Source organism: Elephas maximus, chromosome 27, assembly GCF_024166365.1.
Source record: "Elephas maximus indicus isolate mEleMax1 chromosome 27, mEleMax1 primary haplotype, whole genome shotgun sequence".
Lineage (NCBI taxonomy): Eukaryota > Metazoa > Chordata > Mammalia > Proboscidea > Elephantidae > Elephas > Elephas maximus.
The window spans coordinates 35255004-35277441 of record NC_064845.1 but is presented as its reverse complement, the minus strand read 5'-3'; the positions used below and the strand labels follow the sequence as shown (position 1 = coordinate 35277441).

Sequence of the window (22438 nt, the reverse complement as noted above, 5' to 3'; positions counted from 1 at the left end):
TTTCAAGATAAAAAAAAAAAAAAAACACTCAGCAAATTAGGAATAGAAGAAAAATTCTTCAGTATGATAAAGAGTATTTACAAAAAAATCCACAGCTACTGCTTCTGAAAACTCCCAGCCTAGAAAACCTTATGGAGCACGGTTCTGCTCTGAAACACAAAGGTCATCATGAGCCAGAATCAATTCTTTGGCACCAAGTTTGGTTTTTGTTTTAGAATATCATACTCAATGGAGAAAGACTGAAAGCTTTTCCCCTAAGATCAGGAATAAGACAAGGATGCCTGCTTTCACCACTGCTATTCAGCATTGTGCTGGAAGTTCTAGGCAGAGCAACTACGTAAGAAAAATAAATAAAAGGCATCCAAATGGGAAAGGAAGAAGTAAAACTATCTCTATTCACAGATGACATGATCCTATATATATAGAAAATCCCAAAGAATCCACAAGAAAGCTACTAGAGTTAATAATTGAATTTAGTAAAGTTGGAAGGTACAAGATCAACACACAAAAATCAGTTGTGTTTCTATACACAAGCAATGAATAATCTGAAAAGGAAACTAAGAAAGCAGTTCTATTTATAACAGCATCTAAATGAATAAAATACCTACAAATAAATTTAAGCAGAGAGGAGAAAGACTTGTTCACTGAAAACTAGAAAACATTATTGAAAAAAATTAAAGAAGACTTAAATGGAAAGATGTTCCATGTTTATGGACTGAAAGACTTAATACCATTAACAAAGTCAACACAATCCCTATCAAAATTCCAACAATGCTTTTTGCAGAAATGGAAAAGCTGGTCCTCAAATTCATATGGAACTGCAAGGGGCCCTGAATAGCCAAAGCAATCTTGAAAAAGAAGAACAAAGTAGGCATACTCATCCCGATTTCAAGACATACTACAAAGCTACAGTAATCAAAACAATGTGGTACTGGTGTAAGGATAGATGTAGAGACCAATGGAATAGAATTGACAAAACAGAAATAAAACCAACTGATTTTTGACAAGGGTGCCTCATTCACTTAATGGAAAAAGAATAGTTTCTTCAACAAATGATGCTGAGGTTACTAGATTTCCACATGCAGAAGAATAGATTTGGACCCATACCTCACATCGTATGTGAAAATTAACTTGAAATGCATCAATGGCCTAGATATAAGAGCTAAAATCATAAAACTATTAGAAGGAAAGAGTGATAAATCTTCGGGACCTTGTATTTGGCAATGGACTTCAAGATACCACACAAAAAGCATGAGCAACAAAAGAAAAAATAGATATACTGGACTTCATCAAAGTTAAAAACTCTTGTTTATCAAAGGGCATTATCAAGAAAGTGAAAAGACAACCTATGGAATGGGAGAAAATATTTGGAAATCATGCATCTAATAAGGGCTTAATATTCAGATATATAAAGAACTCCTACAAGTCAACAACAACAAAAAAATCAACCCAATTAAAAAATGGGCAAAGTACTTGAGTAAGCATTTCTCCAAAGAAGATACATAAATGGCCAATACCCACATTAAAAGATGCTTGACAAAGACTATGGTCTCGGACACATCTAGATCAGTTGGCATAAAATAGTTTATAAAGAAAATGTTCTCCATTCTATTTTGGTGAGTAACGTCTGGGGTCTTAAAAGCTTGTGAGCAGCCATCTAAAATACTCCACTGGTCCCACCCCATCTGGAGCAAGGGAGAATGGAAAAAACCAAAAACACAAGGGAAAGATAAGTCCAATGGACTAATAGGCCACAAGTACCACAGCCTCCACCAGACTTAGTCCAGCACAACTAGATGGTACCCAGCTACCACCACCAACTGTTCTGATATCAGGTCCCAGACAGAACTGAAGAAAAATGTAACAAAATTTTCACTCAACAAGAAAAGACCAGACTTACTGGTCTGACAGAGACTGGAGAAACCCCGAGATTATGACACCCGGACACCCTTTTAACTCAGTACTGAAGTCACTCCTGAGGTTCGCCCTTCAGCCAAAGATTAGACAGGCCCATAAAGCAAGCAATAATACATGTCGCTCAACCATGTATATGAGATCAAATGGACACACCAACCCAGGGGCAAGGATGAGAAGGCAGAAAGGGACAGGAAAGGAGGACGAATGGAAATGGGGAGCCCGAAGTGGAGAAGAGGAAAGTGTTGACATGTCGTGGGGTTGGCAACCAATGCCACAAAACAATATGTGTATTAATTGCCTAATGAGAAACTAATTTGCTCTATAAACGTTCATCAAAAGCACAACAAATAAATAAAAGATGCTGAGCATCATGAATTGCCATATTTTACGTAAATAACACGTGCCTTCTACATTTGTTTGCCAACTGCTCCCTCCCCTCCCAAGGTATTTTTTTTCCGTAAGCATGATATGCTAATTTTTTACAGCAATATGTAAAAAAAAATTGGCATAGCGGCACTTATGAAAATGCCTTGCGTGGCACGGGGGAAGGAGTGGCTGGCAAACAAATATAGAAGGTGCTTGTTATTTGCTTAAAAATACTTATGCCTATTCCCAAGAAAGGTAATCTAACCAAATGTGGAAATCATAGAACAATATTATTAATATCATACACAAGCAAAATTTTGTTGAAGATCATTCAAAAACGGCTGCAGCAATATATCGACAGGGAACTTCCAGAAATTCAGGCTGGTTTTAGAAGAGGACATGGAACCAGGGATATCACTTTTGATGTCAGATATGGCTGAAAGCAGAGAATACCAGAAGGATGTTGACCTGTGTTTTATCGACTATGCAAAGGCATTCAACTGTGTGGATCATAACAAACTATGGATAACATTGCGAAGAATGGGAATTCCAGAACACTTAATTGTGCTCATGAGGAATCTTTATATAGATCAAGAGGCAGTTGTTCAGACAGAACAAGGGGATACTGATTGGTTTAAAGTCAGGAGAGGTGTGCATCAGGGTTGTATTCTTTCACCATACTTATTCAATCTGTATGCTGAACAAATAATCCGAGAAGCTGGACTATATGAAGAAGAACGGGGCATCAGGATTGGAGGAAGACTCATTAACTATTATACAGATGACATAACCTTGCTTGCTGAAAGTGAAGAGGACTTGAAGCACTTACTAATGAAGATCAAACACCACAGCCTTCACTATGGATTGCACCTCAACAAAAAGAAAACAAAAATCCTCACAAATGGACCAATGAGCAACATCATGATAAAGAGAGAAAAGATCAAAGTTGTCAAGGATTTCATTTTACTTGGATCCACAATCAACAGCCATGGAAGCAGCAGTCAAGAGATCAAAAGACGCATTGCATTGGGTAAATCTGCTGCAAAGGACCTCTTTAAAGTGTTGAAGAGCAAAGATGTCACCTTGAAGACTAAGGTGTGCCTGACCCAAGCCATGGTATTTTCAATCATATCATATGCACGTGAAAGCTGGACAATGAATAAGGAAGACTGAAGAAGAATTGATGCCTTTGAATTGTGGTGTTGGCGAAGAATATTGAATATACCATGGGCTGCCAAAAGAACGAACAAATCTGTCTTAGAAGAAGTACAACCAGAATGCTCCTTAGAAGCAGGGATGGCGAGACTGCGTCTTATATACTTTGGACATGTTGTCAGGAGAGATCAGTCCCTGGAGAAGGACATCATGTTTGGCAGAGTACAGGGTCAGCGGAAAAGAGGAAGACCCGCAACAAGGTGGACTGACACAGTGGCTGCAGCAATGAGCTCAAGTGTAACAACGATTCTAAGGATGGCTCAGGACCAGGCAGTGTTTTGTTCTGCTGTGCATAGGGTCGCTATGAGTTGGAACCAACTCGATGGCACCTAACAACAACAACAATGAATGCATTAGAAATTTCAAGGGCACACATTAAAAAGAAAAATATAAAGTAGCTAACTACCAAAAGGGAAAATGAAATAAAAACAAACAACATAATAACTATTTTTAAATAAAAAGGCAAGAAAGGAAAAATATATAGAACAACCAATAGAAGGCAAAAAATAAGATACAGAATCAAATCATTTAAATATATTGATAATCACAATAAAAATACATATATTAAACATGCCAGTTACAATCAGAGGTTGATGGAGTTGATTTTAAAAAGAAAACAAAATCCAGTATTAAATGTTTTCAAGAGACATGCCCACAACATTAGGAAATGGGGAGGCTGAAAGTAAAGTGATGGAAAAGATATACCAGGCAAATATTAAAAAAAGTTAGAAAAAAGAAAACTGGGACAGCTAATTAGGAGCCCTGGTGGTGCAGTGGTTAAAGTAATCAACTGCTAACTGAAAGGGTGGAGGTTCGAAACCACTAGCAGCTCCACATAAGGAAGATGTGGCAGTCTGCTCCCGTGCGGTTTTACAGCCTTGAAAACCCTCTGAGGTCTCTGTCAGTCAGAATCGACTTGACCGCGATGGATATATTAATATCAAATAAAGTATGTTTTAACAAAGGCATTTTAAAAAAGTCGTTTTTTTAGATATAAAGAGGGTCAGTACATGAGTACAAAGTGTTAAATTTGTGAGGAAAATATAACAATTCTAAATTTATCAGAGGGTAATAGAATAGCTTTAAAATATAAAAAGTGAAAACGGAAAACCTACAAGGAGAAATTGCCACTGAGTTATCATTACTGTGAGAGATTTCAATACACCAGTTTGAATATTGATAGGTCAAGCAGACAAGAAAATTAGTAAAGATAAAAAAAGTTTAAATAAATAACAAACTTGGTTTAATACTCATACCTCTAACGCTGCACAGAAAAATTAGCCATCCTTCTAAAGAACATATAGAATGTTAACTACTGTTGAGTCAAGGTGGAGAGCTTACAGGTGTTCATTGCGCAGTTTTTAATTTACAAAGCAAGCGTCGACAAGTCTGAAAACTGGTGGCATACACAGCACGTTATCTGACCACAATGCAATTATGTTAGAAATCATTAACAACTGTTTTAAAGCCCATACATTTCAAAATTAAAAATCTTTTTCTAAATAATTAATTGGACAAAAGTATCATCATAAAAACTGAAAAGTATTTAGAACTGTAAAATAATGGAAATGCTACCTGTCAAAACTTATGGGATGCACCAAAAGTCTTCATTTAGGAATGTTTTTAGTCTTAATTCTTATATTAGGAATTTTTTTAAAACCCTAAAAGCTAATGAGCTGAACATTGCACTTAAAATGTTACCAAAACCCAAAAACCAAGCGCAGTGCCATCGAGTCAATTCCAACTCATAGAGACCCCTGGTGGCATAGTGGTTAAGTGCTACAGCTGCTAACCAAAGGGTTGGCAGTTCAAATCCGCCAGGCACTCCTTGGAAACCCTATGGGGCAGTTCTACTCTGTCCTATAGGGTCGCTAGGAGTACTTAAAATGTTAGGTAAGAAAAAAACATAATATACCCAAAGAAGATAATAAGAGTAGAACTTAACAGAACAGTTTTAATTAACACACAAGAGTGTAAACAAAGGTAAAAGTTTTTTTTTTTTTTTAATTAAAATAGACAAATTGCAACTACAGCGAGGGAAAAAGAAAAGATCTAAAGAAACAATATTGGGGAAATAAAAAGAATAGACCAGGAATCAAAAAGATAGTAAGAATACTATAAATAATTTTATTACCAAAAAAATTTAATAATAAAAGACGTGAGCAGGCATTTCACAGAAGTGTGCCAGTAAACCTATGGAAAAGCCCAACTTCTTAGTAATTAGGAAAATTCACCAGATACCATTTATACCCAGCAGATTAGCAAAAGTTAAGATGCTTGACAGTGCCAAATGTCTCAAAGATGTGGAGCAACGGGAATTCTTATATACTCTTAGAAAACGTGTTGCCTACCGTCAACTTGATTCTGACTCATAGCGACCCTGTAGGATGGAGTAGAACTGCCCCATATGGTTTTCAAGGAGCAGTTGGTGGACTCAAACTGCTGGGAACAGCTGAGTGCTTAACCACTGTCAAAGCCACTTGGGAGCCCTGGTGGTGCAGTGGTTAAGAGCTCAGGTTGCTAACCTTTAAAAGGTTGGCAGTTTGAATCCACCAGGTGATCCTTGGAAACCCTATGTGGCAGCTTTACTCTGTCCTATAGGGTTGTTAAGAGTTGGAATCAACTCGATGGACATGGGTTTGGGATTTTTTGTTGTTGTTGTTATAACCACTTTGGAAAACTTTTTGGCAATATCTACTAGAACTGAAATATGCATATCCTATGATCGAGAAGTTCCCATCCTAGCTATATGTCCTAGAGAAGAAACTCTTGCACATGGGCCCCAAAGATATGTACAAGAATGTCCATAACTTTCACTGAAAACACAGTAAAATACCTTAATTAAAAAGAAAAAAAAGACCTAATTAGAGAAAGGGATGATTACCCCATTACTTCTCCATTTAGCAAACCAATTTTGCCTGTTCTCAAGTAGACAAATAGGAAGGGTTAAGTGGCACCTCACAGTGGATTACTGAAACCTTGATGCTGTGGCCCCATGCGTTAAAGCCCCCAAACCGCATACCCAGTATTATTAAAATGACTGCCTCCATCCAGTCAGCAATCAATAAATATTTTGCAAGTATATTAAAAAAAAAAAAAAAGTCCACAGTAGCATCATTCATAATAGCAAAAAAAATTGGAAAAACCCCAAATGTCTATCAACAGAATAGATGACTACATTGTGGTAATACACACACAAAGGAATAGAAGACACTAGCTGAATTAACAAACTAAAGTACATGCAACGACATTGAACTCTCTTACAGAAAAAAAAAGAGTGAAAAAAAGCAAGTCTCCAAAGGCTATATACTCAACATGATTAGTGTAATTGGTGCCATTGAATTGCACATGTAAAAAAATGCTGTCTTGGCAAATGCGTTTTTACAACAATAAAAAAAAAAACTGTATGAAGCCAGTTTTTATAAAACAGGCTAAACTACACCACATATTGCCTATGAATGCCACCACGTGTCTTTTTTGTTTTTGTTTTTCTACAAATCCAAGTTTCAGAATACTCAGAGAGGACGGCTAGGGAAGGGGATTAGAGAGGAACACACAGGGAGATGGGATGGTGTTGTGTCCTAGAACTTAAATTGGGGAGAGTGGGTTCAGGGTGCTTATTTTTCTATTAGACTTCAGGATATGTCTATAGCTATACTATAAATATATATAATATATCCTTCTGCATGTATAAATATTACATCTTTAAAAATTAAAAATAATTAAAATCAAGTAGTTAGTAAAGTGTTTTTGTGGAAATCATTTTGTAGTAACACACAAACATACCTGGCCAATGACTAAAATCAAGTTTGCAGCAGTCTGAGAGTCACAGTTAGACAAACACCTTTGACAGTGTGACTTCTTACACTGTGTAGTATGTATATTTCTGCATGGTGATCAGAGAAGAGGGGCACTCCCAACCCAGAAGCCCCAGCTCAGAGCCTCTGAGAAGTCTCTGCCTGGAATCTCTCCTCGCTTTGACTTGAGGCTGGGGAACTGTCCAGCAGCAAATACTTGCTGAAGTCAAGGGCAGGGCTCCCTCTGCAGCAAATGTCTGGCAGCTCAGAGGGAGGAAATAGACACGATGCCCTGCCTTCTGACTCTGTGGAGGGTGGCACCTTCAGTATGGAGGATGCATTAAAGCTGGCAAACAGGTATCTGCGCATTCTCGCTGAGTTGGGGGTGGTAGGTGCTACAAGCAGGCCAGCTTCATGGGCATGGGACCAGTTCAGTCCAACCATGTGTTCAGAAGGGCCCACACCTGGACTTTTGACACTGTGTGGTCGCTATTAATAATTTCACCTTTGAATTTGCGTTCTGTAAATAAAATCCAATGGGCAGTACATCATTGAGGGGTTGGGTGGGGGTAGGGAGATGGGGCCTTGGTTCACTCGAGATCCCGCCTTCCACTGCTCCCCACCTCCTGGCATCCTTCTCTCCCAGGCTGCCCACCCAGTGACCACTGCCACCTTGGCAGGGACATAGACACAAACACAAGGAGGCTTGGGGTCAGGCGCACTCCCCCCAGAGTCATGGGACAGGGCAGGTCAGCAGCTGTCCCACCTCAAATTGGTGGTGCCACGGCAAGTTTGGCTGGTGGCTAGGTGGAAGTGAGCCTCTTGTCCACCTCCATCCAGGCACCTAGCATGTCCTAGCAAGGTTGCAATGTCTTGCCATGGATTGGGATGATGGGTGGTGGGGAGGAGAGATGCCTGGCTCTACTTCCTGGGGTGTTGGTCTGGAGGCTGGAGGGCCCCTACTGCACGGCCAAGTCATAGGGCAGGGCCCCTGAGATGGTCCGTACTCCATGTGAGTATCCCCACGCTGTGGGACAGCAATATTAAATAGCAAATAAAAACCCTCTGTGACAGGTCAGGAGAGTGAGACTGCAGAGAAAAGAAAAAAGCACTTTTTCATTTTGCACCAGGCTTCACAAATTACGTGGCCAGCCATGAGTACAAGGGCACATGCAAGAGCCACCTACACAAATAAAAAGTATTTTTGGAAACCATTCCCTGATCCCACTGGCAGAAGTGAATTGAGATAAACTTTGATTTGAGTTTCAAAAGTCCAGACGTACATGATGCGTGGGTACTTTGGGGTCTATGTAACATTTTTTGGTTTGGTGTCTCCTTTTACCCTTAATTCTGTTTACAGATGAAGATAAAAGAATATTTAAGTGTATGTGTGTGTGAGAAACAATTTGTTTAAATTCTTCCTATGCCTTTCACTGTACTCATTTTGTGAATATTGATGGTTGTTTGGCTTATGAGTGAGGTTAGATTTTACACCTTGGAGAAAATAGAAAAATCCACATATGAAGAAATGGATCACAGTGAATATTGCCACTGTTTTCTCATCTTTCCATCTTGGAGTTCTCTTGAATCCTCCTTTGACTTCAATTCACTCATCGCTGAGGTTTATCACTATTGATAAACCTCTCCCTTCTCAACCCACCAGGCTCTCATCCAATCCTTCTGTGAATATTTACGAATAGCCAGCCACGTGCCAGCCTCCTCGAGCCTTCCTAACTGTCCAACCTGCCCCAGGCCATCTGCCTTCCTGCCTTCTATTTCACTTTCTTACTCCAAATATCTTGGTAGTTCTCTGTGGTGTCCTGAATAGAATTAGTTAAGTGAAAGTAACACTGGACTCTTAGTATCAGAAAAATTGAGTTATAGGCCCAGCTCTGCCACTAACCTTCACCTTTATGCACCTCAGTTTCCTCATCTGTAACCAAGAGAGGCTGGAGTCCTCCGTTGTTGTTCACAACAAGATGGGTTATTTAATACCTGAATAAATAAGGATCACTCTAGTTAACTGATTTGCCCAGAGCTGTACAGCTACTAAGTGCTGGGGCTGAAATATAAACATGTTTTCAGTCCCTACAGTCCCTGTAAAATGAGGTTGTCTAAAATTATTTCCTTCCTGCGCTGTCCAATACAATAGCCACCAGCTACATGTGGATATCTAAATTTAAATCAGCTGAAATTAAAAATTCAGTTCCTCAGTTTCATTAACCACGTTTCAAGCGCTCAATAGCCACATGTGGTTAGTGGCTGTCATGCTGGACAGTGCAGATTACAGGACATTTCCATGAGCACGCAAGCTTTGTTAGACGTTCTAGAACATTGAGTCAGCACTGACCTCTCTGACTTCCTGGTTTCTCAGCCTGGCATTCAAGGCCTTCCAGAGTCTGACTCTAGCTCTTTTACTGCTGGGTTACTCACTGTTCATAATCAAACTCTTCATGTGCCTGCCAGGCTGGGCTCTACTTTACATCCTCCACTGTGCCTAACACAGTGCCTCCCATGGTAGGCATTTGGAAGGACAGACAGGTGGATGAACGAATGGGTGGATGGAGGGAGGGAGGGAGGGAGGGAGGGATGGCCAGGAGAGAGGGAGGAAAGGAAGGAGTGGCATTCATTTGTGTTTTCATTAAATAAATAATTACTATCTGCGATGTGCTAAGCACTCTTCTGGAATCCTGGGATTACTGTAGTGAAGAGACAAGATCTTGTGAAACTAACTTTCTGGCTGGGTGGGTGGCAGAGTAGGGAACAGATCATAAAGTGGCTCACAAGTAAATCAAAATTCAGATACTCATGTCCTATGATGAAAGTAAGGGTGTGCTGTGCCGAGTAACTAGGAGTGGGCCTGAGGTTGGCGATACTTAGATTTGGTAGTCTCTGATGAAGGTTGATGAAGTACCATTTGAATCCAAATCTGAATAATCAGAAGAAACCAACTATATGAAGATCTGGGTAAAATATGTTCCATGAGGAGAAAATTTTGCTGTTGAACTTATATTTTTACATACTTTGACAAGATGTCTCATTTTCTAGCTTCTGATACATATAAGCCAGTACAAATTCTTGGTTTAATAATCTTAATAAAATTACCCTGGAGGAAGGACGCAGAACAGAAACAGGTACAACCATTCATGTAGGAAGAAACACAGATTAATACAGTCTATTAAAGTTGAAATGGCATTTATCTTCTATGATGTTTCTCTTCTTTTGCTGTATAGCTTTGTCCCTGGACCACATAAAGCCACCCTCAGAAAAGGTGCATTACAAGCAGCACACTTCTTTCAAGGTAGAAAATATCTTTCAAGAGTAACAAGAAGCGGCAAAGACGTTGCTGTTCCAAATTTTACCAGAAGCATATCCCATACTTTTAAAAATGGAAAAAATGTGATAAAAACTGCTTCCAAATGACATGATAAAGGAAGTACTTGAACAACTTAGCTTTAGGAAGCACAGTAAGACTTGGTACTTAAATAATAACTAAATCCAAGCCCAGAGCCTGAACCCTGGGCGACTTGTATTTGGATATCTGCATGAGTCCGAATGTCCACTCTGGAGTGTTGAACAAGTCACAGGTTGCAGGTTATCGGTAACCTGACTCCTCGCGCTCATTGTTATTAAGATATATCTTGCTCATTTATTTGATTACCCCTGACAGTTCCAGCACTCTCACACTGTTATGTTCAAGAACTGTTATCATTAGAAGATGGAAGAGCGTAAGAAGTCTACTGGAGATGTAATTTGAAAGTAAATTTTATAAAATGCCTAGATGTGTGTGTACAAGGGCCAATGCTAATTTTTTTGATTATAGGTCTCTGTCCAGTCCATTTTCTGCAAACCAAGCCTTCTTTCTCAACTTAGTACTGTTTAATGTTCATCTGTTTAACCAGAGGTATTTTTTAATGTTTTGGTCTGCCTTGACATTTACCCTAGAAATGGATGCTGTTGGTACGTCCTGTTTTCAAAAATCTGAACTTCCATGTCTATTCCATTTAAACACACTGTCCCTGTGTAGACTCACCAGCCCTCAGATGGGCTTGTGCTGGATGGTTTCCTCACACCTTCTGCAGTTGTTTGTTTAGAAAGCTGAGAAGCAGAAGGTAATTTTCTCCAGCTCCAAATCCTCCTTAGCTCACCAAGCAGCTCATAATTCCTCCAGAACATGAATTATCACTTTTGAGGTGGAAGTTCCCTTCATTACAGAGCTTCCTGCCTGGCCATTTTGATGGACTTTTATTCCTTCTTTCTTATTATGGTCATTTATTATTTTCCACTAATTCCTATTTTCTTCAGACAAGGTGACCAAAGACACAACTTACCATGGGTGAAGCTCTAGTTATTCTTACCCATCAGGTAGCTACTTAGTCTTTAGTGAACAACACCAAAATAGGAATAGCAGAGCTCCGAAAATCACCTGTATATATACTTACTGAGCTTGGAAAATGCTAGAAAATTGGATTGTTTTAATCTACAAATCCATATGAGGCTGCAGAGATGCAGAAGAGATCAGAGTGAGTTAAAGCAGGAAAAGTCTTCAAAAATACCTAGCCCCTAGTAGCATTGTCTGATAGCACTCTCTGTCTCTCCTCGTGTCCCTGCACAAGACAGAACTAAATCTTGTGATGGGGCTGCTGTTCTCAACAAGTAAATGCCAACGGAGCATTATTGAATTTAGACACTATATTAAGACCTTACCTGAAACTCTAAGAGCTAGCTCCATAGAAAAACATACATGGTAGCAATGGCCCTGCTAAGCAGAATATCACCCTCTTGGGGAAGAGGTCCTGTTTGGATGGTCAGATGATTAATGACAACAAAGACCAGTAGATGCAATCTGATCTTCTTTTCTATACTTCTTTCATAAAACCTGGTAAAGAAGAGCCATCTGCAGTATTTTTTTTTTTAACCACTTCTGCCATCCATACTCAGGCAGCACCATAGTAGATATAGTTCTCCATTAGTTCAGAGGAGCAGGAATTCCAAGGAGTTAAATGCTACACGTAGTCACACTCAGGTAACAGAGAAGAACGAAGCACATCAGGTTTCTTCGTTTTTCCTAAGTGGTGCATCGAGTTTCAAGTACAAGAAATTGATGAATAATATTTAAGAAGTATTTCAATTAAAAGAAATTTTTCTGGTTAACTTTGGATTAAACAAAAACCCCTTTCTTCTGTTTATTGTTGAGAATACTTTCACAATGTATTTGCCTATTTTTTCTGCATTGGTAAAGTAAAGTGCACCAAACAAATATTTCCTTGGTGATTGAGATTATTTCAGCATTTTGGGTCAGCTTTCTAACCATTAATCTGTAAGGGGTTTAAGGCATACTAACTGCAAACTGAAATTCCTTTTTTAAAATAAATCCCCAATATTAGCATTTTGGAGCCTTGGTGGCACAATGGTTAAGAACTTGGCTGCTAACCAAAAGGCTGGCAGTTCGGATCCACCAGGCACTCCTGGAAAACCCCATGGGGCAGTTCTGCTCTGTCCTATAGGGTCATTATCAGTGGGAATCAATTGATGGCAACGGGTTTGATCCTTTTGGTTTTATTAGCATTTTCCATGATTTCCTTCTTCTCCTAAAAGTAGAATGCAGCAAAAACTAAAAGTTGAGTGTAAATGACATAAAACTTTATTTAAACCAAGAAATCACACAAATAAGCACTGACGCTTCCTGCGTCCCATTATCTCTTCACTGAACTATGAATCAAACTTGTTTAAAAAAAAAAAAAAGTAGAGGTCAAAAAGACATGCAACTCAGCGTGGCATCCGATTTTAATAGTAACAGTTCAACCAAATGACTTCTTAAAAAGGGGGGGATCTAGGGGAACAGGAACAGGTGGAAGATGAGGAGAAAAAGACCATATCTCAGCCAGCCCACTCCATTTTTTCCTCGGCACTTCCCACATTTATCAGGCCTGTGGCTTATCTAATGGCTCTAGGCCTGAAACACATTCCCAGCAGAACAGTTTATGTCTTCAGAAAAATTTTCCCTAGCCCCTGCATACTCTAAATCTGACTCAGTAGCAAACTTTAAGGGGAACAGAAGCAATGCAGCATGACAATGACGAATTTGTCAATTCTACCAACCCACTAAACTATCGGGCCTAGTCAGAGTCTGTCGTGCCTGACTTTGACCTTTATCAACAACTGGCATTTTCCAGTAGTTTTGTTGTTTACCTAAACACTTTATCTAAACACTAAGTATTGTGAAGCCAGACATACGTACTGTAAACTGCCATGTTTTATAACTGAATTACAGAATTATAGAAAATTAATTTTTTGGAGTATTTTGTAGACAACTAGTAATTTCCCCATGCTCTGATTATCTATTCAACTTTTTAGGTTTGTAAACTCATGTAACTATTTTCAAACTAAAATATTTTGAGTACAATAAACCCTTCTGCAAGTGGATGAGAATTAAATGCGGAGAAAGAATTGGGTCTGTGTACAAAGGTTAATCCATAACCTTAATGGGTTTTATCGTAATAGGAAAGACCAATTTTGGTCATTTAAAAATTAGTATGAACTTCTGACATGTTTTTAACAGCTTAATCCTTTTATTTTGTTTTTTCCTTCTTTTTCATGCGTTAAAAAAATCTACACTGGATAAAAAGCAAGCTGATGAACCAAGTTTCAGGTTTTGTAGTAAAGTCCATAAAAAAACAATGATGATGGACAAGAGGACATTTCTCTAGAGCTGATACACAGGAGGTCGATCCTACAGCCAAAATAACTAATAAGGCAGACTATAAAACACACAGGAAGGAAGATAAGATAGCAGAGCAGAAAGACTGTACTACTGAGAGTGCAGAGTGGGGCATAAGGCCAAGTTCTGTCACTGGTTCCTGGTTCCTGGTTCCTTGTGACTGAGTCCATCTCTTCACCTCTGAACAAACATTGTTTGCTGCAGAGGTTATCTCTTTGTTAAAGTTTACCGTTAAAAACACTACCAAAAACAAAAAATCATTAAAGGCGCCCTGGTGGCTCCGTGGTTAAGCGCTTGGCCGCTAACCACGAGGCCAGCAGATCAGACCCGCCAGCCTCTCCACGGGAGAAAGACGCGGCGGTCTGCTTCTGTGAAGATTACTGCCTTGGAAACCCTATGGGGCGACTGTACTCTGTCCTGTAGGGCTGCTGTGAGTCGGAATTGACTTGATGCAACGGGTTTGGTTCCATCCTGCCAACTCAGAACTGAAGCCACTCCCAAAGTCCACCTTTCAGCCAAAGGTTAGACAGGCCTATAAAGCAAACAATAACAGACATGAGGGACACGCTTCTTAGTTCAGTCAAGTATACGGGACCAAATGGGCAACACCTGCCCAAAATCACAGACAAGAAGGCAGGAAAAGACAGGAAAACCCGACGAATGGACCTGGAGAACCTGGGGTGGAAAGGGAAAGGGGGAGAATGCTGACACATTGCGGGGACTGCAACAAATGTCACAAAATAATTTGTGTATAAATTTCACCTAAAACACAATAAAATTTTAAAAAATTCTTAAGATGTTTGAATATAGTTTATTGGCTGGTTTCAATAGCATTTTTAATAGCAAAACTGTGTTTACATTACAATAGTTTACAGCCATCTTTCCAACCATTTTATTCAATACAAAGTAATCCGAGATCATATATGCCTTAGCATTTGAATTCCTCACCTCCATGACATATACAATAAAATCTTACAGAGATATGCACAGGTATACTAGTCAAGTACTACCTTAACCACCGTGGGTGGGACTTGTTTAATCATGAATCAGTAATACAGAGACATGATTCTGAAAATTAAACAAATTAATCGGCTCACTTCTGCTCTCTAGAAATACCTTTTCTCTTGAGTTACAGTGTATTTATAGCTTTATTACAAATAATACAAGTCACTAGGCTTTTATTTCCACACCTTAACAATCCCGTCTCTAGAAGCAGTGACGATGAAGCCCTGTGTTGTCTGGAACGTGGCAACATCCGTGATGATGTCATGGTGTCCTACAGGCAGAGACTCTGGGCCCCTCCTAGGGGCATCATCACTCGGTCCTACTTTCTGCTTATTCTGAATCTCCTGTTTCATGGTTAAAAGTCAAGGAGAAAGCCAAGAGTTAAAAGCCTGTATCACATTCTAAGTCTTGTCGCATTCTTGCTTCTACGATATCTGTATGTATATATATTTAACACCTTTTGTGAAGTAACCATGCTTCACCTTTTATGAAGTCACAAATAGTACACTGAATGAAAGAAGTAAAGAGGGAGGGTCCAAAATAATCTTCTAGGTTTCCAGTCACTGGGTCTCATGAGTAGCCTCTTAAAAATAAGGAAAACTTATAAATAAGCAAATAGTCTGTGCATATTAACATTGGTGAACATCAAAAGAAAAAGCTAAGGGAAACAACATAATTGAAAGAGGTATAAATGACCACAACATAGGAAGTAAACAAACATCAGATGGTCAGTGTTTCTAAAGCTCGTCATGATCTGTCATGGAAGGAAGCACACTTCCACGTACTGAGCACCCACTCTGGCCATGCACTTTCAGGTAATGACGTCACCTCATACAGAGTTTCTGCCTAAGGCAAGAACATAAGCTTTAGAGTCCCAACAGCCAGGTTGAAATTCCAGCTTTGCTGCTCTAATTTGTAAAAGAAAATAACAAAAGCACTTCCTTAGAAAGTTAAGGACCGAGAGAGTATATAAAGTGCCTACTGTTCAATTCATTTATTTTTTAAGCATACGTTTTCATGAAGACTGCCTATATTTTCACAGTTTAAGAAAACTGCACCCTGTATATTTGTCAATGATGGTACAAGAGCCACTACAATAAAGTCATCTCTATAGAATCAAATTTCTCAATCGTATGTCTAGTGGCAGTGTGTCTGGTCCCCAGAACAGGGGCTTCATTTGGAGTCCCCAGATCTGATGCCAAAAGGTTTCTGGGCCTGCCCAAGGCTGGAGAGACACAGATGCTTAGCACTGGAGAGAACTGGACTGATGCCGAACAGGTAGCAATTAGAGCAGCCCTCTGACTTACAGGTCAAACCGCATTTTACTTAGAGGCAATGGCTTATTTTTTTGTCAGTTTTCTTTAAAACTAACATAAAAGGGTTTGTAACTATAAAGCAAGTAGATAGAATCGGGCTTTTATTTTATAGTCACTTCTATCCATGGTTACAACTTGCTGCTCTACCATTTCTTCCTGTTGACTCAAACAGATGGAATTCCTTCTAAGAAGGAATAACCTAATGCCAGTGAAAGAATCAGTAAAAAATCTCTAATTGAAAATTAAAGTCAAAGTTTTCATTATTAAAAAATGTCATGGGTGGTAGTTAAAAACAAATGAACATGTATATAACTTCACTAAAAGACATGTGCTATGGTTTCACTGGAAACTCTATGGGGCAGTTCCACTCTGTCCTATAGGGTCGCTATGAGCTGGAATCGACTCGATGGCAACGGGTTTGGTTAGACCAGTTAATTGGTCTAATATTGTGTTTAGTGCTTCTGTTCTACTGCCTAGTTTGTTGTGTAGTACCTGGGGTCTTAAAACCTTGCAAATGGCCATCCAAAGTACAACCATTTGTCTCTATTTGCCTGGAGCATCAGAGGAAGAAAGACAATCAGGAACAAAAGGAAGAAATGGAATGTGTGGCTAACTGCCTCCATACACAATTGCCCTCTTTGCTATGAGACCAGAAGAGCTGGATGGTGTCCAGCTACCACTACTGAAGAGTTTGATCAAAGATTCTATAGAAGAATCATGAATAAAAGGTGAAAAGTATAGAACAAAATTTCAAATTCTCATGAAATACAGATTTTCTAGAGCCATGGAAGCTAGATGAATCCCTCTAACTACCGCTTACAACAAAATATCCCCGAAATCTCCTTAAAACCAAGTAATAACAAATGCTGGCAAGGTTGTGGGGAGATTGGAACTCTTATACACTGCTGGTAGGAATGTAAAATGGTATAACCACTATGGAAAATGGTATGACGCTTCCTTAAAAAGCTAGAAATAGAAATACCGTATGATCCAGCAATCTCATTCCTAGGTATATATCCTAGGGAAGTAAGAGCCATGACAAGATTAGAGATATATACACCCATGTTCATTACAGTATTATTCACAACAGCAAAAAGATGGAAACAACCCAAGTGTCCATCAATGGATGAATGGATAAACTACAGTGCATACACACAATGGAATACTATGCAATGATAAAGAATGGTGATGAATTCATGAAACATCTCACAACATGGATCAATCTGGAGGACAATTATGCTGAATGAAATAAGTGAATCACAAAAGGACAAATACTGTATGTGACCACTATCATAAATAGTCAAGAAAAGGTTTACACACAGAACAAAACATTTTTGAAGGTTATCAAGGACAGGAGGGAAAAATCACAAACTAGAGAGTAGACACGTCTTAACTTTGGTGAAGGGAAAGGCAGTACACAATATGGGGAGAGTCAGCAAAACACGACCAAGGCAAGGAAAGACACTGAGAGGTACACAAGAACAAAAGACAACAACGGTAAATACTATAACATATATAATCCCACAACAAGAATAGTAACAAACAATAATTTATGAGTGAATACATAGGTAGATACGTATGCTGAATAGGTGTGGATGGCATATGGGAGTATACCCATGTGCATATATAGGTTTGGCTGTGGATATTACTACATACATATTTGTATGTGCTGTGTGTATATTCATACACACACACACACATACAACAGAGCACATTGGGGGCACAGGCATGGAAACATCCTAGACATAACCAAATACCTGGTTACTGAGCTTAAAGGCTCAGGACCATAGTCTCAGGGGACAGCTACATCAATTGCCATAACACAGTTCATAAAAACGATGTTCTACACCCTACTTTGGTGAGTAGCATCTGGTGTCTTAAAAGCTTGTGAGCAGCTACCTAAGATACAACTATTGGTCTCTTTCCATCAACAGCAAAGGAGAGTGAAGAAAACCAAAGATTCAAGGAAATAATTAGCCCAAAGGACTAACGGACCACAAGAACCACAGCCTCCATTAACCTGAGACAGAAGGACTAAATGGTGCCCGGCTACCACTACTGGCCGCTCTGACCAGGGTTATCATAGAGGATCCCAGTTAGAGTGGGGAAAAAATAGAGAACAAAATTCAAATTCTTAAAAAAGACCAGATTTACTGGTCCAAGAGAGACTGAAGAATTCCAAGACTGCGGCCCTTAAACACCCTTCCAACCTGGAACTAAAGCCATTCCCAGAGATCACCTTTCAGCCAAACAATAGACAGGCTTATAAATAAACAATAACACACATGAGGAAAGTGTTCTTAGAACAACCATCTATATGAGACCAAAAGGGCAACATCTGCCCTAAAAGCAAAGATGAGAAGGCAGGAAGGGGCAGGAAAACTGGATGAATGGAAATGGGAAACTCACGGTGGTAATGGGGAGAGTGCTGACACGTTGCAGGTATTCCAACCAATGTCACGGAACAATTTGTGTACAAACTATTGAATGGGAAGCTAATTTATTCTGTAAACCTTCACCCAAAGCACAATTAAAAAAAAAAAAAAAGTTTAGCTTAACTACTCAAGAATGTGTGCCTTGAGCGCTGTGCTCTTTTAAGATCTATCTATGTGGGATCAAATTGACAACAGCAACTCAAAAAAATTAGACAGGAAACTCAGGGGGCACTAAGTTTATGTTAATGGACAAAGAACAGCTCAGAAAAGGAAGGTAAGAACAGTTGCACAACTCAAAGAATGTAATCAATGTCACTGAATTGTACATGTAGAAACTGTTGAATTGGTGTACGTTTTGCTGTGTGTATTCTCAACAATGACAAGAAAAATAAAATAAAATAAATTATATATAAAAAAAGGTATGTGCTAGAATGTCCATAGCAACACTATTCATAATAGCCTGAAGCTGAAAACTCCCCAAATACCCATTAACAGGAAAACAGGTAAATAAATTGTGGTATACTCAATCAATGGAATAAGGCAATAAAAATGAATGATTCACAACTACACACAATGGTATGGATGAATGAATGTCACAAACATCATACTAAGCAAAAGAAGTCATCCACCAAAAAGTAAATACTGTATGGTTTAATTAATATAAAGTACAAACACACGCAAAATTAACCTATGCTGTGAAAGTCAAAATAGCAGTTACCCTTACAAGAGGACGGGGGAAATAGTGAGTAGAACAGCGCATGGGAAGGTGCTTCTGGAATGCTTGTAATGCCCTATTTCTTGATCTGGTGTCACAGATGTGATTGGTCTGTGAAAATCCATTGAGTCCAAGGACACTATGTTTACTTTCTATGTCTATTATATCTTAATAAAAGTTCATTTAAGAAATACAGAAAAACCAAGAGAAAATAATTTCTTAAACTCAAAGAAATACTGCCACCACTGTCCAAGGCCATTTATTTTAATCAACTCAACGTTTCTGAAAGCTATTTTGAACCTACAAAAGTTGAGAGAATAAATAAAGACTATTGTACCTGGACGACTTCAGTGCCTTCTATTATCTTCCTGTAGTAGGACACAGACGGGGAACTAGTACTTCCGGCAACAATGTAGGACCTCTCTGGGTAAGCCAAGTCCCAAAACCTAGGGGAAAGGAAAAAAATGGTAATTCACCTCTGATGGATAATGGGAGGAACTAATGGTCATTTGTTTACATTCATCAATACATAGCTTATTTTCTTTTGCATTAGGAAAAGAGATTTTTCTAGAACTAATAGCAGAGAATTAATTACAGATAAAATATTAACAGCTGCCCCTGCAAGATGTTGATGATTTTAAACATTACAATGATGCTAATAACTATAATAATAATACCTTTATATTAACCAAAGTATGCATTCACATTTTATAATCCTTTTCTGTAAGTCTTTTGTGTTAAACATTCTTTTCATAATACTGTACCTTATTTTCATGTCTGAGCCAGCTGTTAGTAGGATAGGATTTCCATCTGCAGGACTACAGTAGATACCATGAACACTGTGAGAAGAAGGCTTAAGAGAAATAAATATGGAGTCAAATAAAAGACATAATATATTTCATAAATGACGGTACATTTTCAAAGGCAAGCTAAATATTAGTGGCTTTTTAGACCACAGGCACCTGGCTAGCTGATGAAATAAGAGACCAGTCCGTGTACGTCATAGCTAATTCTTTCTCCCAGACTTGAAAACGTGTTTGCTTTCTACCACTCTGAATAGAGAGGCACAGCCTGTTCAGCTCCCTTAAATCTTTTCATTTTCATGACCACCTTGAGCGGGACCCCAACTAAAGGAGAAAAAAAAAATCTCCCGCCATTTGCCTCAACAAGGCTACATGATAATTAAAAACAAAGGTATATGTAAGAGGATCATGTTCCATTTTTTAACAATCTAAACTTCAATATGGGATTTCTTAATTAACCTAGGCCTTACTGGGGTTCCAAAGGGACATCACAAGCTTCACGGAGCTGGCAACCGAAGCATCTAATGAAGCAGACACTAGTACACCTAAGGAATTAGGAAAAAAACAAACAAACTACGCAGCACTAGCCTCATGATACTTGATTTTATTAAAAACCCAAATTTAAAACATAACCCAAAAGCCCAACAGATACCATGCTTGGTATAATGCCAGAAAGTATTTCCATGTGATACATAATACTGGCCTTTACAGGAAAACTGGAGTCAAACCTGTAACTCCGAAAGCGGAGGTGCACTGCTGGCCCAGAGAGTAAATCTTCTGTCACCAGTCTCCATGTCCCACATGGACACTTCATTGTTGCCCTGAACAGCTGAGGGGGACAAAGACCAGAATCATTGTTCTCGGAGCTTTCACATCTTGGCAGATGATGCAAGTCAGCCTGTACTGATTCCCATTTTTTCCCATCCTGCATGAAATACCGACTAGTGTTTTTTTTTTTAAAAATCGTGACCCTGTGACCAGACTATATGAGTACAAAAAAACAATATTTTTAACAACCTCCCTGTAAATATTTACTGGTCTCCAACTAGGCGGAGAGAAAGGCAAATCACAAGTAGATCTTGCCCTCAAGAAATCTACAGCCTAGAAATGAAAAAAATGTGTAACACATAAGACAATGAGATTACATGCAGTGAGTGAGAATCCAGGCCGGTTCATGGAGAAGACATTTCAGCTAGGACTGAAAGAACAGGTAAAACTGGACAACTGGATAGATACAGGTAGAAGGTAGACCAATTCAGGCAGCAAGAATGGAATGAGGAAAAAACACAAAAGCAAAAATCTCTGGGCATTTTGAGAAAACACATTAGTTGGTTCAACTGAAGCACAGTTGCGACAGGGCGGAGTGGGAGATGGAGGGTAGAGAGGAAAGAAAGGTGAAGGCAGATTATAGAGAACTGGGACTACATGCCTGAGAAGGGTAGACATTATCCCTGAGGCATTTTTGAGCAGGGGGCATGACAACATCTCACCAAACCCACTGCCATCGAGTCAGTTTTGACTCATGGCGACCCTATAGGACAGAGTAGAACTGCCCCGTAGGGTTTCCAAGGGACAGCTGGTGATTTGAACTGCCAGCCTTTTTGGTTAGCAACCAAACTCTTAACCACTGTGCCGCCAGGGCTCCAACTTGATAGCACAGTGGTTAAGAACTCAGCTGCCAACCAGTAGGTTGGCAGTTCAAATTCATCAGCCACTCCTTGGAAACTCTACAGGGAAGTTCTACTCTGTCCTATAGGGTCACTATAAGTCAGAATCGACTCAACAGAAACAGGACAACATCCCAGGCTTCATTAATTCATCAACACTTACTGAGCCAGTAATTTACTATGAGCCAGTCACTGTCCCAGGCACTGAAGAAAACATGATAAACAAAGCAGAAAAATTCTGCTTCATGGGACTTACATTCTAGTGAAGATAATAAACAAAAAAATAAAAAGGCCCTGAAGCAGGAGTGTTCTCAGCTCACGGAGTAAATCAGAAGGCCAGTGTGGTTGGAGCAGTGTGGATGGGAGGTTAGTAGGAGAGAGTGGTAGTGCTGGTCAGCCTCCGTTTGCCATTCTAAGGCTGACAAGTATGGACCCCGTCAACAGGCTCCTGTGTCCTCTGGGTTCTAGATGGGTTCATCCT

At 39.3% G+C, this 22438-nt stretch overlaps 2 protein-coding genes across 3 annotated transcripts in view; one reads left to right on the top strand and one right to left on the bottom strand.

Annotated features, from left to right (window-relative positions):
* LOC126068264 (collagen alpha-6(VI) chain-like) overlaps positions 1-11087 on the top strand; it is a 32372-nt gene extending 21285 nt beyond the window's left edge. The window contains exon 5 of the mRNA XM_049870705.1: positions 10529-11087. Coding sequence (XP_049726662.1) covers positions 10529-10718 — 190 coding nt within the window. The 3' untranslated portion in view covers positions 10719-11087. The remainder of the gene's footprint in view (positions 1-10528) is intronic.
* A 3746-nt stretch (positions 11088-14833) lies between these two features.
* The window catches only part of PIK3R4 (phosphoinositide-3-kinase regulatory subunit 4), an 81285-nt gene continuing 73680 nt past the window's right edge, over positions 14834-22438 (bottom strand). The window contains exons 17-20 of one of the 2 annotated variants that reach the window (XM_049870747.1): positions 21019-21119; positions 20252-20340; positions 19825-19933; positions 14834-15365 (exon numbers count right to left, since the gene is read on the bottom strand). In XM_049870747.1, coding sequence (XP_049726704.1) covers positions 15195-15365; positions 19825-19933; positions 20252-20340; positions 21019-21119 — 470 coding nt within the window. In that variant the 3' untranslated portion in view covers positions 14834-15194. Of the gene's footprint in view, positions 15366-19824; positions 19934-20251; positions 20341-20760; positions 21120-22438 lie in introns of those variants that run through there. The other variant, XR_007515597.1, reaches the window with a different exon arrangement.